The sequence below is a fragment of the Sus scrofa genome, chromosome 13, assembly GCF_000003025.6.
Source record: "Sus scrofa isolate TJ Tabasco breed Duroc chromosome 13, Sscrofa11.1, whole genome shotgun sequence".
NCBI lineage: Eukaryota > Metazoa > Chordata > Mammalia > Artiodactyla > Suidae > Sus > Sus scrofa.
Window position 1 is genome coordinate 2,078,971 of NC_010455.5, and position 23,485 is coordinate 2,102,455.

A 23,485-nucleotide genomic window follows, 5' to 3' on the forward strand; every position below is an offset into this window, starting at 1 on the left:
ATCAGGGGGCAATGTTGGTAAATCTTTAAGAAAGCACAGCCCTGACAATTGGCATGTTCATTTTATTCAATTCCTAGGAAGCAAATGAATCACTCGGATACAATAAAAGATTTTACCACTGCTGGCAACAAATTGGCCATCCGCCCTCTGACCATAGCACATGCCCACCCTTGCATCGACTCTGCTAACATTTTTCTTCATCTTTATCTTGCCAAGATGCTGAGATGCTGACTGCCAGCAGAGAGCACAAATAGCCCATGGCCTCCTCTGCATCTCAAGGCCTGAAATAGATCCCTCTCTTTTTTTTCTGACTAAGGACTCTCATTTGTTACTCTCCATCCCAGCTGTGAGGCTGGAAGCACAGGCTCTAGAAACAGATGCATTTGTCTGGGTTTCAGTCTGGCAAAGCTGGGTGGCTTTGGGGAAACAACTTGATTTCTTTCAGTGGATTTCTTTCTTTATTCCTGAAAATCCTCTTTATCATACCTCTCTTTCAAAAACCCTAATAATTTGGGCCCTCCTGTTTTATTCCCAATCACCCCTTTTGCTCCCCTTTCTCCCCAGCCTCTAGATCTTCTATTTTCTTCTAGGGGAAGGTCCCACCCATCAGCCGAGAGCCCAGACCCTCATCCCAGCAGCTGGAGCTGCTGTAGGGTTGAAGAACAAACATGGTGGAGCAGGAGTCCAAGCTTGCAGGGCCTTTGAGGTGTCACCTATCAAGGGAGGCCATCTGAATTAGCTCCAAAGGCCTGTCACCTAAACCCCCATCTCAGTTCTGCCTTCTGGAGCTCTGTGCTCTCTGATTAGCACCCTGTCTGGTTACATTCTCCCCCAGCCCCCTAATCTCTTGGCTAACTCCTTTCAGGAAGTGTTGGAAAATGCCCTTCAAATACCAAATCCCCGAGGCGGGTATTCACCTCCCCATCCCCTCCACCTCCTGTGTCTTCTTTCATTTAGATCACAGGCTCCTTGCCCTACAATGGCTCTTCCCCCATCCTCTCTCTGGGGTCCCAGGCTATTTCTCACCCCTTTTCTGTTATGGAGAGCCTGTCACTTCTCAAGCGCCACCTTTCACATGGGTCTGCTCCCTTGGATTTTCTCTCCATTGGCTTCTTCCTGCTTCCTTCCAAGTTGTCCACATATGGGGGACCTCCTCATCTCCACAAAGGCCACTTTTCACTCTTTTTGCTAAAGCATCTCCTTGGGTACATACCATGGATTTCCATTTCTGTCTCTAGCTTCACATCCTTGAGAACCTCATCCATCCCTGTGGCTCTAAGGACTATAAGACTCAGGAAGTGACTCCAGCTTCCTGGGTCTCTTCCCCTGGTCTTCACTTTCTGGTAGCCCATTTCATTAGCTACCTGTAGGTCATTTCATTTTAGCGTCTGCACATCATTCACTTGTCTCTAAAATGTTTAAACTCGGAGTTTCCGTCGTGGCTCAGTGGTTAATGAATCCGACTAGGAACCATGAGTTTGCGGGTTCGATGCTTGGTTCGATGCTCAACCAACTCCAAACCCCCATGTTCATCTTTTTTACATCACACCCTCCAGGCCTCTGTACATAATTGTTACACTAGCATCAGCTGATTCACACACCTTTTGAGTTGGTCACTAATTATTGCCTACAAGTCATGTTTTCGCTCCCTGTAGGAATCATACCTCCTGAGCTAAGGCATATGTCTTTCCCTCTCACCTTTCTTGTGAGCTGATTCTCACAGCAGGCCTGCTGCTGAGGACATACGGCTTCTCCACCAGTGAGTGCAACCTACTGATTCTGCATCCCCACACCACCTTCATTCTAAGTGCCCTCGCCAAACACTGATGCTCTGTGACACGGATACTCACGACTATGATTCCGCATGAACTGGATTAGGTCACATTGCTGTACATGAAAAAGGAGAGAGAAAAAAGGAAACATGAGCTCCAAGTGCCATGTTAATTTCCCAGTGCACTGGTTGGATTTTCTTTCATGAATAAGGAGATACATACGGAATATATTGGCTGCCCTGCCATGCCTTTAGGGCCCTAGGAAAACAAGAACAGAGCAAGTTATTGGTATGCGAATGGGAGTTGTCAGCTCTTTCCCCCACACACCAAGCATTGCAAACCATTTGGTTTCAGTGTTTGATCAATTAAACTAATCTCTATCTAGACTGAACTGAATTACTTTTCTAGGTTGACAAGAAGAAGCAAAAGTATTTCTTCAAGATATCTGTATTGAAGATAGAACATTTAGAAGGCATTGCTTCTAAGAAGACTTAAAATATAAACAGCAGGCTTTCCAAAGAGTAGCATGAAGGAGAGACATTTACTGAAGTATATTTAAAATGCTGGCAACAGCACACAGCATCTACATATGTGAAAAAACAGAGATGATTATATAACAAAATGGACTTACACAGAAGAAGAGCATACACAGTAAACTCATAAATTGTGAAAGGTTATGGATCACAGGAGTACAGATAATTGGGTGAGATGAGTCAGGGAAGGCTCTTAAAAACAGCTGCTTTCTTAATAGTGTGGGCTTTTCTCTTTTCCTTTCTTACTTCCTTTTATGAGGAACAGGTTTCTTGGCAGTTGGTTCTCAATGTGTTTGCATGTATGCAACCCTTTGAGCAGCTGATTAAAGCTAGGATGCTGGCTTAAGAAATTACTATCACTTGCTCACAGTCACTGTACAATTTCACTGACCCTGCCACAAGCCCACCTGGGGATGTCAGGGTATGGACCTCTGTTCTAAATGACAACAGGGACATCTGTCCATCTATCCATCTGCCCATCTATCTGTCCATCCATCTGTCCATCCATCTATCCATCCATCTACATATCCATCCACCCACCCATCCACCCATCTATTCATCTATTCATCTATCCCTCCATCCATCCAACCATCCATCTGTCCATCCATCCACCTATCCATCTCTCTACCTATCCATCAACCCACCCACTTATTCATCTATCCATCCAACAATCCATCCACCTATGCACCTATCAATCCACCCACCCATCCATCCATCTACCTACATCTCCACCCACTCATCCATCCATCTATTCATCCATCTGTCCATCCTTCTATCCATCCAACCAATAAACAGTTGAATGTCTGCAGAATGCTGAGGTACCCCACTGTGTGCTGCTGGTGTTGACAAGAACTGTTGTCATACCTATGATTCTACCCACTGAGGGCATATTTCCTTCCTGACCCAAATCAGGAAATTATGCAACTTACTAAAGGATGCAGTCTTCCTTTTAAAAGTTACAGTAAAAAACAGAAAGAATGCATTGTCATTTAAACAGAAAAGGGAATAATTTCTGGCTAATAAGTATAGAGTAGGCAGCCCATATCCTACAGAAGGTCGGAACTGTGTTCCAAAAGATGAGTTTAAGAATAACTTCAAGGAGTTCCCATTGTGGCTCAGTGGTTAACGAATCCAACTAGGAACCATGAGGTTGTGGGTTCAATCCCTGGCCTCGCTCAGTGGGTTAAGGATCCAGTGTTGCCGTGAGCTGTGGTGTAGGTCACAGACGTGGCTCAGATCTGGTGTTGCTGTGGCTCTGGCGTAGGCCGATGGCTACAGCTCCGATTAGACCCCTAGCCTAGGAACCTCCATATGCTGCAAGTGTGGCACTAAAAAAAGACCAAAAAAAAAAAAAAAAAAGGGTGAAAAAGAATAACTTCAAGCAGTAGTTCCCACCGTGGCTCAGCAGAAATGAATCTGACTACTATCCATGAGGACGCAGGTTCACTCCCTGGCCTCACTCAGTGGGTTAAGGATCCAGGGTTGCTGTGAGCTGTGGTGTAAGTTGCAGACATGGCTTGGATCCGGCCTGGCTGTGGGTGTGGCATAGGCCAGCAGCTACAACTCCGATTCAACCCCTAGCCTGGGAACTTCCATATGCCATGGGTGTGGCCCTAAAAAGACAAAAGAAAAAAAAAAAGATACTTCAAGCAATTTCTTATGTACATACTGAGGCTCACAGGCCTAAGAAAGAGAAGCCAGTTTACCAGACCAGCTGGGTCAAGCACAAACAGAAGATGTGGGACCCTCCCCCCCACCACCCGCAAGAGAGAGCTTTAGAATCTGGACAGGTGACAAATCTAGAGAAGTCCAGATTGACTCAGATATTCCCCCTACATGATTAAGAATAGTTGCCAGTTCCCTAATGCAAAAGAAAGAAAAGATTGGGTCAGAGTATCTTTTACAGTTAGTTAATTCTCGTTCTGTAACAGCTTCAGTCTTCTACAAAATGTCCATGTTTTTGTTTTCTTCGTGAAGCCCAAGTTAAAGAACCCCTTCAGGTAACTGGAAAACACTCACAAAGCACAAAACCAGAGAAGCAGTTTCCACTCTCCTTATACAATGTTCATGCACCTCCTACACAAAACACAGGTGCTGGCAACACTTAGTTCTCACCTGACTGTTCTCTTTAGGGAAGAGAGACATGTCAAGAAGTCATTACAATAACACAAAAGGCACACAAATAGAGATATTGATATCTCCTCAGTGGGAGGTGTGCTCAGCTCTGCCCAGAAGCGCTTCTGAGGTACCATTTCTCTTGTAACGGAACCACAGTGGAAAGTTGAATTTTTTTTACCCCCAAATCTCTCTAGATACTGAATTGTGAGGTCAGGAAGGCTACCCAGAATGGTTTGGGAAACTGTCAACTTGATGAAGTTTATGTAATCCCATGCCTATTTGCCTATTTTTTAAACTTTAGTTAAAAAAAAAAAAACAGTAGTCATGACTAATATTTGCATGGGACTTTATAGTTTACAAAGACTCTTCTTATTTGATTATCTGATTCTCACAGCTACCTTCAGAGGTGGTTAGCACAGGGCATGTCACCCCCATTTTAGAGGGAAACTAAGAGACCCAGGGATTGGTCCAGGGGTACTCAAGTAGCAAGAAGCAGAGTCTGGACTCGGTGCTTCTGACTTTAAATTCTGTGCCCATTCTAATGAGCATCCTAGGAACCAGCACACACTGCTTGCTCGTGTGTATAAGTATACTTACTCTCCGTCCAGGAGGGCCCTGGGGTCCTTTAGAGCCTTCTTCACCTTTCAAGCCTGCAGTGACCTGCAGGTAGGACTACACATGAGTTTCCACATCCTCTCTCCATAGAATCAGCTTTAATGAGACTTTATCATTTACAAAAAAAATATTTTTAGGAAAAGCAACTATTAATCAAGTCAAGCAAATTCCTTACTTGTAATATAAATAACCATTCTTTTTTCCCCACGGAACTAAGACAAACATTTACTTTTCCAATAGTTCATTGTTAGTGTATAGAAACACAACTGACTCTTATATTTGATTTTGTATCCTGAAACTTTACTGAATTTGCTTATTCTAAAAGTTTTGTTTTGTTTTGTTTTTGTTTGTTTGTTGTTTTTTTTTTAATGAAGTCTGTCTACAAGATCATACCATCTGCAAAGAGACACTTTGACTTCTTCCTTTCCAGTCTGAATGACTTTTCTTTTTATTGCCTATTGCTCTAGCTAGGACTTCTATTAGTACATTGAATAGTGAGAACAGACACCTTTGTCTTGTTCCTGGTCTTGGCAGGAAAGCTTTTAACCTTTCACTGTTGAATTGTGGGTTTGTCAAATATGGGCCTTTATTATGTTGAGGTATGGCCCTCTATATCCAATTTGTTAATAGTTTTTATATTGAAAGAATGTTGAATTTTGTCATGTTTTCTCAGCATTTATTAAGATGATTATATGATTTCTATCTTCTATTCTATATAGCTATTCTCAATTGTTGGTAAATATCCATTTACCTTTTAGCCTCTTCATTTAGAGACATACTTTGCTCTGGCACTGCCAGTGCACTTAAATCTAAATTAGTTGTAAGCTAGAATTAGTGCTAAAAAAAAGCAAATATGCCAGAGCACTTGGAGATCTAATAAAAACCTGCCATCTGCAAAGGATCAAATAAGAAAAATATTAGATAAAGACATCATTCCCATATCTCAAGGCAATGGATATGAATGCTAATGAAATTTACCCAGCCAGATGTCATGTATCTGCTGAACTGCATCTCTTTCATGCTGGTAATGACCATTGATACTACACACAAACTTTAAAATGAAAGGATGCTTGTCTCAGCACTTTGTTTTTAAATAAGTATAACACTGCACTCTGCATTTGGCTAATTAGAAGATCTCAACAGCTTTCCTTGGAATGAATACCCCAGGAGACCTTGGCACTGGCAGGTGGAATTGTCAGAAAATGCTCCAGGACACAGCAAGAAGATGTCAGTTTCATCTTCACCCACAGAGCCAATATTCTGAGCTTTAATATGTGCCTTAGAAAAGACTGGAGGACCATGGCATTTCTTGGAACAGTTATCAATCTGTAAATATTTAAAATAGTTCAGATTCATGGAACCACAACATTTTAGAGCCAAAGGTGACCTTTGGTTTCATTAAGTTCAGTACAAAGATATGTTGAATATCACACAGCTAGGAAGTGTCATTTCGGATGACCCTGAGATGGATCAACAGTCCTTGTTTATAATTACAACATAAAAGCCAGAGTCTTCCAAAGAAACACTTCTTACTTCTGGGATTATAGGCAACTCACTGTTAATCCTCTAAATCCTTTGGGTCCAGGCCCCCCAGGAATTCCAGGATCACCAACATCTCCCTAGAGATTCAGATATAAGAAATCAAGATGTTAAAATACTTGCTATGGAAAGATAAAAATAATTCTCTCTAAACCAAAACCTAATTGATCTTAAAACAATATCATATTTAAACATTAAATGTCATCTCATCTTGTCATTTGGAACTAAGTCATTGATATACTTAGATATCTTTCACACTATTTTAATTTTATAAGAATACAAATATTTATGCAGAAACATCAATACAATGGCTATCCAATCAGTTACTAAAAATACGTATAGAAAAATGCTTGAAAATCAAGGAAAATATATGGTGTATTGACGCCATAAAATACTAAATAATGAACTACTTCCTAAATTCATGAATCATTTACAAACAAGTTGAAGGTAAAAAAAAAAATTATTCTGACTTTGGTCAGAAACTAATGTAGTACTTATCAATATGCTAATTTCATTTATCTGTAAATTGAAATATGCTAATTTTATCTCTTTATCAGCAAATTAGAAAATTGGTCCTTTACAATGAGAACTCCTGGCCTAACAATTGTTTATACCATCCCTTCTTGCACCCTTCTCCACATAAGAAAAGAATGTCTTTTGGTAATTCATCAATTAAAAGCACTTTTAAGGAGACTCAAAAATTGGCTATTTTCCTATACTGTAGCTGATTTGATTTGCTTAGACATTTTGGTTTTTTTAATTTATATTTTCTATTTAAATTTAAGCATCAACATCAGAAGACACTCTTCTAGGCAGGATACTTTTGATTTAAAGAAAGAAATTTTTTAAATTGATGTACAGTTAATCTACTAATGTTGTGTTAGTTTCAGGTGTATAGCAAAGTTATTCAGTTTTATATACATATATATTTTATATGTATGTGTGTGTGTATATATATATATATATTTCTTCTTGCACTTCTTTCCCCTTATAGGTTATTGCAAAATATTGAGTATGGTTTCTTTTTCTATACAGTAGGTCCTTGTTGGTTATCTATTTTTATATATAGTAGTGTGTATATTTTAATCCCAAACTCCTAATGTATCCTTTTCCTCTTTCCTCTTTGGTAACCATACATTTTGTTTTCTATGTCTGTGGGTTTATTTCTGTTTTGTAAGTTAATTTGTAAGGATATTTTTTTTAAAAAAAGAAATCTTATTACAGAGTTCCAGTGTATAAAACAGATATAACCTGGGCTGCTCTGGTTGAAATGAAAGGTATGTTTGGACGTGGAGCTTGGAGGTAGATTTCAGGCTGGTGGGCAGTGAGGAATTCTGTAAGATGTTTGACTAAGAGAGTAACATAATTAAGCTACACTTTGAAAAAACATCAAGTGACAGTAGAGTTTGGGATTATCTAAAACAGGGAGAAATTGGAAACAGGAGACCAGCAAGACTATTAGAATCTTTCAGGTAAGAGGAAGTGAAAGCCATGATAATGAAGGGCAAAGAGTGATAGCAGAAGCCAAGAGTTTTGCATGAGATCATCAAGGTAGAAAAATCAAGAAGAGGACAAAGAAGTACACTTGAGAGCCTACCTAGAGGTAGGATTTTAAGACAGACATCAGGAGATAAAGGACGTATTTTCCAGTTTAAAAGTTCATAGAGGTTAAACATGGTCCTTTCTTCATGAAGCTCAGGCAGACCAATTTTCTTGCTTTTTTTCCCCCCTATTCCATTCAGATCCACAGACTTATCTCAGTTCTCAAGTGGAAGGTCAAGATCATGGTAACTTCAGAACAAGTTTATGTGCACAATACCTTTTGCCCTATATCTCCAGGGAATCCTCTTGGGCCCTGCAATTTTCAGCAAAGAACATAAATAAATCAATACACCATTTCTGTGGTAAATTTTTTCTTATATTAAGTTTCACCAATTAAAGAAATACTTTTTTCCATATTTACCTTTACTCCTTTTTTTCCCACACGACCATAGCCTGGGATGCCATAATCACCCTGTGAACAGAACAATTCATTTCAATTTCTCAAGAGTGTAAATTAATTGTAATCTATACTGGGGTGATTACGGTGTCAGAAGAAAAGCATTAGGACTTCCAAATGGAGGGGATCTAATCAGTGACCTGGAATATGCATGTTGCTTGGTCTTCCACAATTTTTGGTATGTGCCCTGGTACTTCTTCGGCCAGCTCTGCTTTGCAGAGATTGCAGAAGACAGAGGGGTGGTCCCAGGTGCTTCACCTGATGGTATCAGCCCCCTTCTTTTTACTGAGCCCTTGGAGCTACAAAAGATATGAGTCTTAAAACTTCATACCTGCTTTCCTCGCTGTCCAGTTGGACCCACTGGCCCTGGGTCTCCAGGAATTCCAGGCTCTCCCTAGTGAGTGAGACAAGAAGAGCCTCAAATCAGTAAAAGTTAAATCTGGCTCCTTCCCTAGGATGCCCTCTAGTTGGCAACACCCAGGGTTCTCAGTGAGGGGAGGGTGATCAATAAGGACAGGGGGTATAGGAAAAAAATAATGATCTTCTCCAAGGCAAGCAAGAAACACCAGCACAGCCCAAGGCTGGACTCAGACTGCTCTCCCAGTGCTACAGAGGACTGAAGGAGAAGGGCAAGGGGAACAATTTGGGGAAAGTGGATTCACTTGCTGATTTATTCGCCCATCCAACAATTATTTATTGTCCCAGAAAAGGAACTGCTGACCATGACCGATGTGGTTCTGCCCTCACCAAGCATACTCTGGTTGGAAAGGAAGACCATTAGAGAGACGATTGTACACTATGTCATAAAGTCCAGGGTGCTATGGCAGCAGAGAGAAGGGACTCGAAGTCAGATTCTGTGGGGCTGGCAGGCTGGCAGCAGGGATGCTGAGGCTTAAAGGATGAGTCGTGTGAACTGGAAAAGGACCAGGGGAGGAGTGAGAATGTCCCAGGATGTGGGAAGGCATTGGTGAGAAGTCTGAGCAGGCACATGGGAGGGAGAAGGGCTAGGAAGCCTTAGAATTAAACAGGATCAAAGAACCTTCTAAACTACTGGAAAGAGGTGTTGGAGATTTTCCTAAGGGCCCCTGGGAAGTTAAGACCAGTGATGCAATTTGTGGGGTTCAAATGAAAGCACTAGCCCTTTACTCAAATGTGAAGACTTTCCAGATGGTGACAGCAAAGCGTGACTCCAAGCACAGGCCCCTCTAGGCAAGGCCCCCCGTGTGACTGCATGGGTCCCAGGCCCCCAAAGCCGGCTCCTGGGGAAAAAGCTGCGAAAGGTTTTGAGCAGGGGTGTCAGATTTTGAACAGGCCAATGCCCTGCTCTCTAACCATCTCCAACAGGCCCACTTCCAAGAAGGCAGGTTGAGTTAGACTGAGAACTGCATGTGCTAATAGGTTTGAGTTTCTGACACCTCCCCCTCCAAGCCTCTAGCCGACTCTGCCACTAACTGAGATTTTTTCAGAGTTGTTTCATGGTTGGTGAGTAAACTGTGTCTCTCCCAGTGAAAATGGGGCCATTTCACAGAGACATAAGCAATTAGAAATTCTTTACTCAATAGAAGGAAAAGAATATATTGGCAGGAAGCTGGTAGGTGATTGATGGTGCCTGGATAATGAGAAGAATTAACACGAAAAATCAAGAAGAAAATGGAGCCACTCTTTTCTCAGTATTTGAAATCTGTAAGAGATAACGCTTACCTTTCTCCCCAAAAGGCCAGGCCTTCCAACACTCCCTTTATCTCCTGCTGGCCCAGGAGCACCCTAAATGAAAACAGGAAACACAGATGTTGGCCCTTGCAACAATTCCTACAAACTTTTAGATTAATTTTGCTTTTCTTCATGTCCTTTCTAATAATTCCTTGATGCCTCCTTGACAAGAGGTCAGCCACCCAGAAAGAGAAACCTCTGGGTGGTAAGCAGATGACCTGGGCCACAGTCCTGGTTAGGGCACCCTAAGTTTTCATCTGCAGGGATGCTGCTAGTCCATATGGGACCTTCGTGAGGAATAGAAAAGGCCTTAGTTTTGACACGATACACTTTATTTCTGAATGTGGCAATTTTCTGGTAATGGATGGATTTTGTTAGAATAAGACATATTTCTACCATTGCCAGTTCTGTGTCCCACACTATGAACAAATACAAAATGGCATGCAAAATACATTTCCAATTCCCAACCTGCAAAGTGGCCAGAGTCTTTCACAAACATGTTGGGAAGGTAATTGAGCAAACATGGGTGTCCCTTGCCTTTTGAACTCTTGCTATCTGAGCTGAGGGACTAGATTCAGAACATTTTTTCATGGGAATCCCTCACTATTCAAACTCTCATAACCCACCATCAGAAACTTGGGAAACAAGTAGCTTCAGAGGGTAAATTCAAAGCTAAATTTAGGAATCAAATTTGAGTAGCAAGGAATCTTTGTGGAGTCAATTTCAAATATCTATTGTCAGAATAATGTATCAGGTTCAGAAATGTTCAAGAGTCAGGAAGATCTGCACTCTTTCAAAGGCTTTCTTCAGGCTGATGAAATGGGTCTGTACTTCACAACTCAAACCCCAGGGAAGAAGAAAGGGGTTGTATAAGGAATCTGAGCTGTGCTAAAGAGTTGTCCCTAATTTGTCCCAAGCTAATCCCCAAACAAAATACTCCATATATAGATAATAGGAAATAAACTTATGTGAAGATCTTTTGGGGGAAAGCAATTGCTTCTTTTTTTTTTTTTTGGCTTTTTGCTATTTCTTGGGCCGCTCCTGTGGCATATGGAGGTTCCCAGGCTAGGGGTCCAATCAGAGCTGTTAGCCACCGGCCTACGCCAGAGCCACAGCAACGTGGGATCCGAGCCGTGTCTGCAACCTACACCACAGCTCACGGCAACACCGGATCGTTAACCCACTGAGCAAGGGCAGGGACCGAACCCGCAACCTCATGGTTCCTAGTCGGATTCGTTAACCACTGCGCCACAACGGGAACTCCGCTTCTTTTTTAAAACTGAAATATAGTTGACTTACAATGTTGTGTTAGTTTAAGATTATAGCAAAGTGATTCAGATATACAAATATAATCTAATTTTTTCAGATTCTTTTCCCTTATAGGTTATTGCAAAATATTAGGTATAGTTCCCTGTGCTATACAGTAGGACCTTGTTGGTTACCTATTTTATATACAATAGTGTGTATATATTAATCTCAAATTCCTAATCTACCCCCCACCCACCTTCACCCTTTGGTGACTGTAAGTTTGTTTTCTATGTCTGTGAGTTGAAGATGTTTTTGAAGCAAGAGGGAAATGAAGGTTGGAGACCACTTGATGGTACCATCTGAGTCACTCACCTGAGGTCCTTTGAGCCCCTCTCTTCCTTTCTCTCCTTTTCTGCCAGGAAGTCCATGTAGCCCCTTTGGTGGTAGCAAAAGAAACATAATGCAGTCAAGTCAAATGAAAATTGACTTTCTTCATTAGTGCTTTTGAAACATCCACATGGAAAAGTACTGGTGCAGCCCTTCAAGCATCTTTAACTCCAAGACTGCACATGTCTCAGAAAAGGAATTGAGGGGCAACCTTGGCTGAGTGGAACAGCGCTTATGAAGGAATTCCCTGCCTAGGTATAAGACCTCATACCTCTGGCAGGGGGAGTGAAAGAGAGGCTAAGAGGAGAAATAAAACCCATAGAAGAGGGAAGTAAGATGTGAACAATAATCAGATGGATTCATTTGATGGGGCAGGTTACTTGGGCCAAAGTGCATCAAGGCGTAAAAGAGAGAGCAAGTTGTTTTAAATCAGCACAAAAGGACTTTTTGCAGCAGATCCTTACCCGAGGAATTGAAGCATATTCTCTGCCATAGTTCCCACCAAATGCATGGGTCTCTCACACAGAAGGAAACACCAGAGGTGTTGGTACTGACCCTTACCACTAAAGCTCCAGCTGCTCAATGCACATGGCAGTCAAGCCACTGGACCAGCCTTGGGTCACTGCCTGAGTGTCGAAGGGGCCCTGGAAGAGCTCAGGTAATGTCACCTCTCTCCCTACAAAGTCTGGGGATAGATTGAGGCTGGTTCCATGGTTATTCATTCTAGAAGGCACATGCACTGTTTAAGAGAATCCCAAATTCTAGCATAGTATTAATAATCTGGAACTTTTTAGAGAAAAAATGAACTCCTTGTAAAGGTCTTAGAATAGACACGTCTGTAGAAGTAGGCCCTTTCAGACAAGTTCAGGTTTAAAGTGGGCTCCTTTAGGTGACTAAATACCCATGGTTGCCAAGCTGTTCTCTAGGGATGACCATGTCATGTGTCTGATGTGGAAGAGTAACAGCGATGTCCTGACTCCAGTGCCCACCTCAATAAGGATATGACCAAGAAAGCACAATGATAAAGCCCCACTGGTGATAAAGCCCTCACATAAAGCCCCACTGGTGACCTTTCAGAAGCACTTCCACCCTCGTGGGGTTAGCTTGGGGTGACATGAATAACAGTTTCTAGTTCCTAACTCTCCTTCATGGGAGTTTGTGTGCAGGAAAACCAATCTGTTGATCCCGATAATGGTTACTCATGTAGTATCAAGACCTTACTAATTTGTTCTTACTAAAATGCAGACACCACACAGGGTACACACAAGAGCAAGACTTTTCTCTATCAGTCAGCTACAAATTTTGATGGAGCAAAATCACCTGCCTACAATGGAAAATGTAGAATCCCAGAGACACGTACCATGGAGGAGAGCATGGACAGCTTCCAATCATCTCAATTATTTATTTATCTATACTGATCTACCCATTATCTTCCCATCAGAATAGCACATTTTTTATCAGTATTTATAAACATTCCAACATACCTGGAGGCCTATGAATCCTTCGGTTCCTGGTGCACCTTCAGGTCCAGGGTTCCCTGGTTCTCCCTGATGGAGAAGTTTTCAATGTTAAGATTCTCTCCTCATGGTTTGCATATAGGTTTCCTCTTACAGTACCTAGTGCTACAGGGCATGGTACCCAGGAACTGTTTTGTCTGACTCTTGGATCCTGCTCTACTTTGCCTAGGACTGGACTCTTGCACACTGCCTAAGAAGTGAACTCCAGGTCATTTCTTATGCTAATGCAGAATATCACTCTTTTGCAGTGCATGTGCGAAACACGGACTGTGGGACTGAGGCATGTGTGAAGGAGGCTTGCCTTAGGTCAGGGTCATCCTGTGCCTGGCAGCCCAGCTGATGAACGCTTGGATCCCACAGTCCAGTTAGCGGGGCTCACGTCCAAGGCTTGGCACTTCCTATAACACTCCATCAAGCGCTAACTCATTGGCATTTGATGAAAGACACCTCCCTGGCCCCACTTCCCACAAAGGACAGGAAAGGAGGGATACTCACCGAGGGCCCCTGGACCCCCCTCTGGCCTTCTCTTCCCTGGATCAGAAAAGGCAAAGGGTTAGTGCATGAGTGTCTGGATGGAGGCTCCTGGAGGCAAACAGGCCTGTCTCGTTCCCCGACAGACAGAGTAATGGGTGGCTGGCACTCTCCAAAGATGAGTTTAATTATTACAGACTAACATTTGGGGGATTGATTGCAAACCAATCTAAAAGTCAGCTCCAGCCTGACAACCCTGACAATGATCCGGAAGGCTGTCTAGAGAATCAAATCATCCAAAGCACCTGTCTGATACCTTCCCTCTCTGGCAAATCCCACAAAGTACTGTCTGCCAATGGGAGGTTTCCAGTGTGAGAATAAGATATGCTTTATCCATCTCTCTGTCCTGGGCCCCTGATTGTATATTTGGGGAGAGTGAAAAATCTTTACATCCAGGGCTACACAGGGGGTTCCTGGGTATGTCTGTGCGGCATTCTCCAAGGAGGAAATGGATGATGGGCAGCTCTGTGCTGGTCCAACTGCCACCCTTAGGGTTATGTGAGAAGCTGGTCTGAAGCTGAAATCCATCTGCACCTGTCCAGAAGTGACTTCACGTTGCCAGCTCAGGCTCTCCACCTAGTGGCTGTCTCTCTTTTCCAGAGGGTAGCCAAGCGCAAAGATCCAGATCCTAAGTATTTTCCCTAAACAGCTGTGATGAGGTCTGTGCCTCCCACCCCTGCCTCTGTGAGTGAGCTGTGGAATAGCTCATCCATCAACTTACTTTGTATGGTGATAAACTATGATTATTTTATGTACAAAGCAAACACCTAAAATTTTTATACCTTCATTCAGAAAGGTGGCCATGGAAATTGTTATTTCAGCATGGCTGCTTTCTTTCAACTGCCCAGCTTCTGAAGTTCCTTAGAACCAACCACCTGACCAAGCACCAGCACCACCAGGTTGGCTGATGATTAGAATTCCTCCATGGAGCTTCTGCCCCTTGATTCAGGTATTCTTTGTTTTATTAATTAATTTATTTTTATTTTTCAGGGCCACATGTGCAGCATATGGAAGTTCCCAAGCTAGGGGTTGAATAGGAGCTGTAGCTGCCAGCCTACACCACAGGCACAGCAACAAGAGATCCAAGCCATGTCTGTGACCTACACCACATCTCACAGCAACACCAGATCCTTAACCCACTGCATGAGGGCAGGAATTGAACCCACATCCTCATGGATACTAGTCGGGTTCATTACCACTGAGCCACAGGAACTCCAGGTACTCTTTGCTTTTAAAATGCAAACACCCTTTGGGAGGAGTTATTCGCTGTAACTTGTCAGCTTGGCACTTCATGTGGCTCACACAACTCTTGACAGAGAACAAACTGTGGATAAAGTTTGAAGCTACTGTTTCCACACTGTCTCCGTTAAAAAAAAAAAAACCTAGGAGTTTCCTGGTGGCTTAGTGGTTAAGGATATGGCATTGTCACTGCTATGGCTCAGGTCACTGCTGTGGTATGAGTTTGATCCCTGGCCTGGGGCACAGCAAAAAAAAAAAAAGTAAGGATACAACAGCTTTCATTCTGTACATAGACAGTGTAGTACTATGGTTAGGGACATGTCTTCAGAAGTCAGACAGCCTTGATTTCTGCCCTTCAAAGCCTGTGTGGCACTGAACAATTGTACAATAAACCATAGTTGAGCTAGTTAGGAGTCCAAATCCTGGAGTAAGACTTCCTGGGTTCAAACCCCAGCCCCACCATTTACTGCCTATCCTGATCCTGGGCAATCTGGCCAGGGTTCCTTGAATTTTCTCATCTGCTATAATAACAACATCTACAAGGCAGAATTGTTAAGAGGATTAAATGAATTAATATTTGAAGGTGATTTCATCAGGACCTGGCACAAAAGAGGTTCTCCAGAAGTATAAACACTATTATTTATAAGTATTCTTTGTGCCTTGACAGGCCAAGGCAATGGGCCTGGAATGTGGTTTCAAATGCTGTGGCTCTTAGTACATGGATCCATAGCTCTGTCAACAACTGGGACAACAAAGAATTTATATAAGTTCCGTCATGCAGGAGGAGGTGTGTTAGGCCTGCTTGTATTCTTAGAATCTGTCATCTAACCTCTGACCCCCATAGAGAATTATGGCCTTCACTGTGGAGGCGAGGGAGCAGATAGAAAAGCTCATTGTTTTATATCTGTTCCCTTGTTTAATTCAAAAAGATGAGATGGGTGGGAGAGCGCCTGAAGACAGTAGAGGGAGACAGAGCTTCCTGTCCTTGGAGGGACTTCAAGTCATTGGCTGGTTTGTCTGAGTAATTACCCCCCACCCCACCCTCACCCCCACCCCCGCATCTCTTTTCAAAAAGTGCCTGATTGTTGGTGACAGCTATTTCAAACTAAAAGTATTTTCTCCTAAACCAACAAAAATACATATTTATCCACAAAATTTATAGCATTTAGTTCATCTTGCTGCTCTCCTGCTTCCTCTGATTAATTTTAATTATTTTGTGTGGAGGAGAGGGCAAAGTCCAAAAGAATTTCACCAGAAGCACAGGGAGGCTTACGCCACTGAACCGTACCTCCTTTTCCTTAAGAACTATGAGTCAAGATAAACAAAGGCAAGAGGAATTAAAACATTTATCCCCTATCTATCCCAGAGGAAAAGGCAATTGGCCACAGCTTTCAAAATGGTAAGAAGAGGTCCAAGTTTGTAACAGCAAGGGAAGCCAAGTACTTTCAGTGTCCTCTTGAACAAAACTCAGGGCCAAATCCAGGATGTTGTGCATTATCTCATTTTATGATCTCTGTTCTGAGTGCATGATGAAGGGGTTTCTAACACATTATAAAATCCTAACTTCAGTAGTCCACAAAGACAAAACTGATTTCTTGGTTGTTCCTTCAAAAGAAGGGGAAATCCAACATTTCTGTTTCAGGCTTGATATCACATGGGATGCTCTAAAATTACCCTACGATCTCAAGGTTGCCACTGGCTTGGCCCTAGTTGCCAGTGTTTTAGTCCATCCACGAAGAATTTATCTGTGATTTTTCTTTCCCACTGGCAACATATAAAGAGGAAGAGGATTTGTTTACCTACTCATTGGCTCTCTTCAAAGATATTTACAAGCTTCTGGAAGGTGGGACGGGAAAGGCAGAGGGTCACAATGGTTCTCGACCTGGGGCAATTTGTCCCCCACTATCCCCCACTACCCCTGACTGATACTTGGCAAGGTCTGCAGGCAATTTTGGATGTCACAACTGGGGGGGGGGGGGCGGGTGCTACTGACATCTAATGGGTAGAGAGCAGGGATGCTGCAAAACATCCTATAATGCACGGGACAGCCCTAACAACAGAGAATTCTCCTGCCTCAAATGACAGCAGTGTCCCTGTGTCAGCTCTGGATCAGCTGACTCTGCTGCAACACATATTCTGAATGCCTCTGTGGAATCTTCAGGTGATAGGAGGGGAAATAAAAGTCCACGGAAATACTTACCCTGCTTCCTTTGGGACTAGGACTGCCTTGTGTTCCTTTCTGGCCAGTTTTACCCTAGAAACACAATGAGTCACCCTCAAGATTATAAGGCAAGAGATTCTGAATAAATGACAAAGGCATCAGCCTCAAAATTTCAAGCACTGGAGTTCCTGTCATGGCTCAGCAGAAATGAATCTGACTAGCATCCACAAGGAAGCAGGTTCAATCCCTGGCCTCTTTCACTGGGTTAAGGGACCAGTTTGCTGTGAGCTGTGATGTAGGTCGCAGACGTGGCTCAGACCTAACGTTGCTGTGGCTGTGGTGTAGGCCACCAGGTACAGCTCTGATTCGACCCCTAGCCTAGGAACCTCCATATGCTGCAGTGTGGCCCTAAAAAGACAAAAAAAAATGTTCAAACACTGATGAAATAGAATAAATGTGTCATACCAGCATCTTTCTGAATATTAACACTACTGGGTACTAATCCATTAAAGAGGAAAAGGTATAGCAACATGCATTGCTATGACAAGTTCCCCATAAAATAATATCACCTGCCAGAAACAATAATTTTGCCCATAGATGTGTAGTCGTCTACAGATATGTCTTATCTTAAGAAAATAAGGCTCTCCTGGAGTTCCCATCTTGGCTCAGTGTTTAACAAATCTGACTAGGAACCATGAGGTTGCAGGTTCGATCCCTGGCCTTGCTCAGTGGGTTAAGGATCCTGCATTGCCGTGAGCTGTGGTGTAAGTTGCAGACACGGCTCGGATCTGGTGTTGCTATGGCTTTGGTGTAGGCCGGCAGCTATAGCTCTGATTAGACCCCTAGCCTGGGAATCTCCATGTGCCGCAGGTACAGCCCTAGAAAAAGACGAAAAAAAAAAAAAAAAAAAAAAAAAGAAAAAAGAAGGCTCTTTTAAATGTTAACTTAGGGATGACTGTACAAAAAGGGTTATATATTTTAATAAATAATTAATTTAGGAAAACCTCAGCTTAATAACAGAATTAATTCACTAATATGTGTAAAATAGATCCAATTACTTGTCTTCCTTGTTCTCCTTTGGAGCCCTTTTGTCCTTTGATGTTATTGTTTTGTCCTGGATTACCCTAGAGAAAGATTTTAAAAGTACTTTAGAATCAAGAAATATCAACTCCCCACCCACAAATGGAACAATGTTCAAGAACTAAGCTAATTTAAGTAATGAGGGGTATGAGAAAATTCTCCATATTTGAAATTTACAGATTTTTTAAATGAAAGTAATATTTCCCCAAGTCTGAAGGAGGTTTAGTGATAAATGAAGAATTACAAGAGTTTCTGCTGAAGTTATGGTGATTTTTCCCTTCTCTGTATTGGCAGCTTTACTGATGCACTAGTCTAAACATGCTTATGTCACTCACTCAAAGGTGCAGTTAAGATTCCCCTGCAAATAGGGGATCTGCATGATAAGAAGCCCAAGCAGCAAAATTATGGAAATTTCATCCCCAAAGGAACTTGAAAGTCTCAAGAAACATAAGGATGAATAAGATGGAGTTTTAGTTCCTATCTCTGAATTTTTAATATAATCAGCACAGATAGGATGCAGGTTTTTCCCAAACATGTAAGACTTGGTCAACACCAACTACCCCCCTCCCAAGATATGCCTTTGCCCATGGATTCCCAAGAGACACAAGAGAAAGGAGAGAGGAAATGTGGGGCCTCTACATGATTCAGAGCCACCCGGGCCCCAGTAACTTACAGGATCTCCTGGAAAGCCCTTCTCCCCATATCCCCCAGGGGGGCCTCTGGAACCTGGGCTGCCCTGAAAAAAGTAAAAAAAGCATCTGAGTCAGCTTGTAGGAGGGTGTTGAAATGTCCAGTGTTGTGATGTTTGGTGGGAAGAAAATCAATCAGGCAAAATTATCCATGTTCCTCTATCCTAACCTGGTCCCCTTAGACCTCTCAAGCAGTACAAGTCTAGTTTTTTGTTGTTGTTGTTTTTGTTTGTTTGTTTTTTGGCCATGCCACAGCATGTGGAAGTTCCAGAGCTAGAGGTGGTACCCGAGACACAGCACCAACCCAAGTCGCTCCAGTGACAACGCCAGATCCTTAACCTGCTGTGTCACAAGAGAATGCCCACAAGTCCAATTTTAAGCCTATGGCCAGGATTATTTGTAATGAGGCTGGGAAATGGGAAAACTTCTCATGGCCCAGCAGAGCACTGCCTGGCTGAATTTTCTGCAGAGATGGAAATGTTCTCTGTCTTCACTGTCCAGTATGGTAGGCTGTGCAGAACATGAGGTGAGACTTGGGCAACTGAAGAGCAGAATCTTTCATTTTAGTTAATTTGAATTTAAATAGCCACATATTGCTAATAGGTATCATATTGGACATCCCAGCCAATCTAGCAGCTTCTGACATCTGTAATTAAATGCCCACTAGAAACCTCCTCTGGAATGTTCCATTGTCACCTCAAACTCAATTGTTCCCAACTAACCCAAGCCAGGATCCTTGCAGGCATTTTAACTGATGTCGATTAATATATATATATGTATGTATATACATATATAGAACCTAAAAGTTGAGAATTATGTTTTATTTGGTGGACAAAGCTGAGAACTTAAGCTGAAGATACAGCCTCTTAGATAGCTCTGTGGAACTGCTCTGAAGAGCCAAACAGAAACCAGGATATATAGGAGTTTTTGCAACAAAGTTCAGGTAGTTGGAACCTCAAAAGATAACTATTAATTAAAGAACCAAATAGTGCATTGCTATGTGTGGGAAGATGCAAGAGTCTGGGCTCACTGAAATCATTCCTTAAAATGCACCTCAGCTCTATGGGGCCTGTGATTTCTCAGCTTGAGTTCCCTCAGGGATCACTGTTGGGGCAGCTGTAATGTGATGGCTTGATGGCAGGCAACACTTTTTCATTGACACTGACTTCTCATTTCCTGTTCTGCTGGTTACTCGAACCTGGATATCTTATATCCTAGAGCCAGAAGTAGGGTGAGACAAACAAGGTACCTCTGGTGCAAAATTTAGGGAGGCAGCCACTCTTTGCATAACTCTGAGAAGGAGTGCTTCCTTAAATTCTGCATACTAGGGAGTTCCCATTGTGGCTCAGTGGGTTAAGGACTGGTTGAAGTCTCTGTGAGGCTGGGGGTTTGACCCCTGGACTCGCTCAGTGGGTTAAGTATCTTGCCATAAGCTGTGGCATAGGTCACAGATATGGCCTGGATCCCATGTTGCCATGCTGTGGTACCGGCCTCAGTTGCAGCTCTGACTCAACTCCTAGCCTGGGAACTTCCATATGCCATAGATGCTGCCATAAAAAGAAAAAAATAATCTGCACACTAGGTAGGGCCTCACTCCACTCTGGACCCTGTTACCTCCTTAATGTCTGTTCTCAAGCTACATCACTTCCCACCATGATTATTACAGATCTGCCTTTCATCTTTGCCTTGTATCTATGCCATCCCTAACAAACCCTCCACACAAATATTTAGAAATATTTCCGTATGCCATGAAATATTTCTAAAATGCAAATCTCATTACCATCTCCCTACTTAAAATTTTTCAAAGGCTCCCCTAGCTTAATGGCTAAAATCCAGATTCCTCCTTACTGACTCACTAGGGCCTTCCCCAGATCTTCCCACCACCTTCTGAACCTCACCTCCCTCTACCTATCCTCTAAACTCACACCAGGTAAGAACAACCTGCAGGCCCCCCAACCTCCACGTCCTTGCTTATGCTGTTCCCTCCTCTGGGATGCCCTTCCTCTACATTTGCTAATTCCTATTCATCTCCATCTCAGGGATCATTTCCTCCAGGAAGATTTCCTGCACTCCTTCTCCAACCTGTGGAATTAAGTGTCCTTCTCTGCGTGCCCACGTAGTTGCCCATCACATGGCCCCAACCACAGGCTGTGTCGTCATTAGTCTCCCCAACTACACCAGAGGATCCTTGAGGACAAAGACGGTCTGGCTCATCTCTGAGTCTTTAGCATTTAACTTAGTGCTCAACACATGCCTGGTATTAAAAAGTATTTGATAAATCAGTGAATCAGGACATAAAAGCAGAGCTGCTTAGAACCAAGCAGGCACATATTAATGAGTGTTGAAATGAATTAAAAATTTAAAAATGTTTCACTGTGATTTGTTATACTAAGGACACCAAAATAATTTTGTCTCTTTCTCTTGCTTTTATGTTCTGACACAATAAAGAGAACACAGAAGCTGATGAGAGGCAAACGCCTTCATTTGCAGACTCTGAAAAACATGCCAGTAGAAGACCCCTCTAAGCTTTGAATCTTTCTAGCTGGAAAGTCTTGAAAATTGCATAGTTACCCACTTACTCCAAATGAGGATGAAGCATCTATTCAGTGGTCATTGGTCTCAATGTGTGGTTAAATTGGCTGTCAAATTTATCCCTAACAACTTCTGACACACAACAATTAAGACTATCTCTGACACAAATTCTCCTTCTTTAATGTACTGAAAAGTGTTACCTGGGATCCTTGATCACCTTTTTCTCCTTTTTTTCCAGGAAACCCATGGAAGCCCTAAAAGAAGACAAGGAAAAAACCAAATACCCATTAGAGAGATACATCAATCTCATGATGATTCTGTGGTACTCTAGGAAAATGGGCTTACCTCTTCCCCATCGAGTCCATCAACCCCATCATCTCCACGTTCTCCCTAAAAGACAAAGATAGGCAGCACTCAGGTCAAGGGCGATCTCTGCCACATGCTTATCAGGAAACTAACCACATTACAGAATGAAATTTGAGAAGTAATTACAGTACCTTATATCCAGAAAATCCTTTGGCTCCCTGTAAAAAATTAAATATCTTTCACTGTCATGTCAAAGAATGTGGATTCATAGACTATTGAGGCAGGAAGGGGCTGCAACCACAAATAGCAATTGTGTATATCTTTTTTTTAATTTTTAAAAATTTTTTTGGTCTTTTTTTTTTTCTGTCTTTTTAGGGCCACACCTGCAGCATGTGGAGGTTCCCAGGCTAGGGGTCCAATCGGAGCTATAGCTGCTGGCCTACACCACAAGCACAGCAATGCCAGATCCAAACTGTGTCTGTGACCTACACCATAGCTCATGGCAATGCCAGATCCTTAACCCACTGAGTGAGGCCGGGGATTGAACCCACAAGCTCATGGTTCCTAGTTGGATTCATTTCCACTGTGCCGTGAAGGGAACTCCATGATTGCGTATTTCTTCAGTTGCTTTTGGCAACATAATCACAGAGAAGTTATAGGTGGAATTTAATTAATGCATAAAAGTTTTTGAAATGACTAAGTAGACTTACTCGGCAAAGGAGGAAATGAACATGCAATTGAAGAAAGGGAAAGGGGGAAGGGAATGACAGCAAAGGGAAGGGATGGAGGAGGAGAGAGAGAGGATGTCCGAGAGAAAGCAAAATAAAATATTTACCTTCAGACCTCGCTCCCCTGGACATCCTGTGATCCCTCTACTTCCTTGGGGTCCAGTGTCTCCTCGTATTCCCTAAGAAAAGAGACCCAAAAGTATTCAAAGTGACTCTCTTGCCAGAAGCCACCAGTCGTTTATTTTTTAAGAATGGAGAAGAGTGGCTGGGCACTCTGAACTCTAGACAAAGCAAACTCTCCTGCAAACTCATTAATTAACTCTGTTTTTCCTCTCAATTCAAACATTGTCCCTTCAGGGCTTCCTTACAGAGCCAAGATCACAGAGAGGTGCAGGATGAGTTCAGTGGCTTCCCTGCTCTCATCAGAAAGCACAGCCAAAGGTTTGAAGTCGTGGGAGTTTGGAATTAGCAGATGCAAACTATCATACATAGGATAGATACATAACAAGGTTAGGTTCTACTGTATGGCACCAGGAACCATATTCAATATCATGTGATAAACCATAATGGAAAAAAATATTAAAATATGTATGTATATATATATGTATATATATTAAAATATGTATATATATGTGTGTGTATATATATATATCTGAATCATTTTGCTATACAGTAGAAATTAACACAACATTGTAAATCAACTACACTTCAATACATTATGAAACAAAATAGAAAAAACAACAAAAAAACCCCAAAGGTTTGAAGTCACATCACTTTGTTG

At 42.3% G+C, this 23,485-nt stretch overlaps 1 protein-coding gene across 7 annotated transcripts in view; it reads right to left on the reverse strand.

The window, feature by feature from the left end:
* Window positions 1-23,485, reverse strand: part of COL6A5 (collagen type VI alpha 5 chain) — a 144,862-nt gene that overhangs the window by 49,428 nt on the left and 71,949 nt on the right. For all 7 annotated transcript variants that reach the window (XM_021071336.1, XM_021071337.1, XM_005669264.2 and 4 more), the window contains exons 14-31: window positions 22,812-22,883; window positions 22,168-22,194; window positions 22,016-22,060; window positions 21,871-21,924; window positions 19,123-19,185; window positions 18,428-18,493; window positions 17,409-17,462; window positions 13,934-13,969; window positions 13,406-13,468; window positions 11,907-11,969; window positions 10,278-10,340; window positions 8,908-8,970; window positions 8,541-8,591; window positions 8,397-8,432; window positions 6,595-6,657; window positions 5,021-5,083; window positions 1,995-2,030; window positions 1,851-1,887 (exon numbers count right to left, since the gene is read on the reverse strand). In XM_021071336.1, the coding sequence (XP_020926995.1) occupies window positions 1,851-1,887; window positions 1,995-2,030; window positions 5,021-5,083; window positions 6,595-6,657; window positions 8,397-8,432; window positions 8,541-8,591; window positions 8,908-8,970; window positions 10,278-10,340; window positions 11,907-11,969; window positions 13,406-13,468; window positions 13,934-13,969; window positions 17,409-17,462; window positions 18,428-18,493; window positions 19,123-19,185; window positions 21,871-21,924; window positions 22,016-22,060; window positions 22,168-22,194; window positions 22,812-22,883 (955 nt within the window). The remainder of the gene's footprint in view (window positions 1-1,850; window positions 1,888-1,994; window positions 2,031-5,020; window positions 5,084-6,594; window positions 6,658-8,396; window positions 8,433-8,540; window positions 8,592-8,907; window positions 8,971-10,277; window positions 10,341-11,906; window positions 11,970-13,405; window positions 13,469-13,933; window positions 13,970-17,408; window positions 17,463-18,427; window positions 18,494-19,122; window positions 19,186-21,870; window positions 21,925-22,015; window positions 22,061-22,167; window positions 22,195-22,811; window positions 22,884-23,485) is intronic.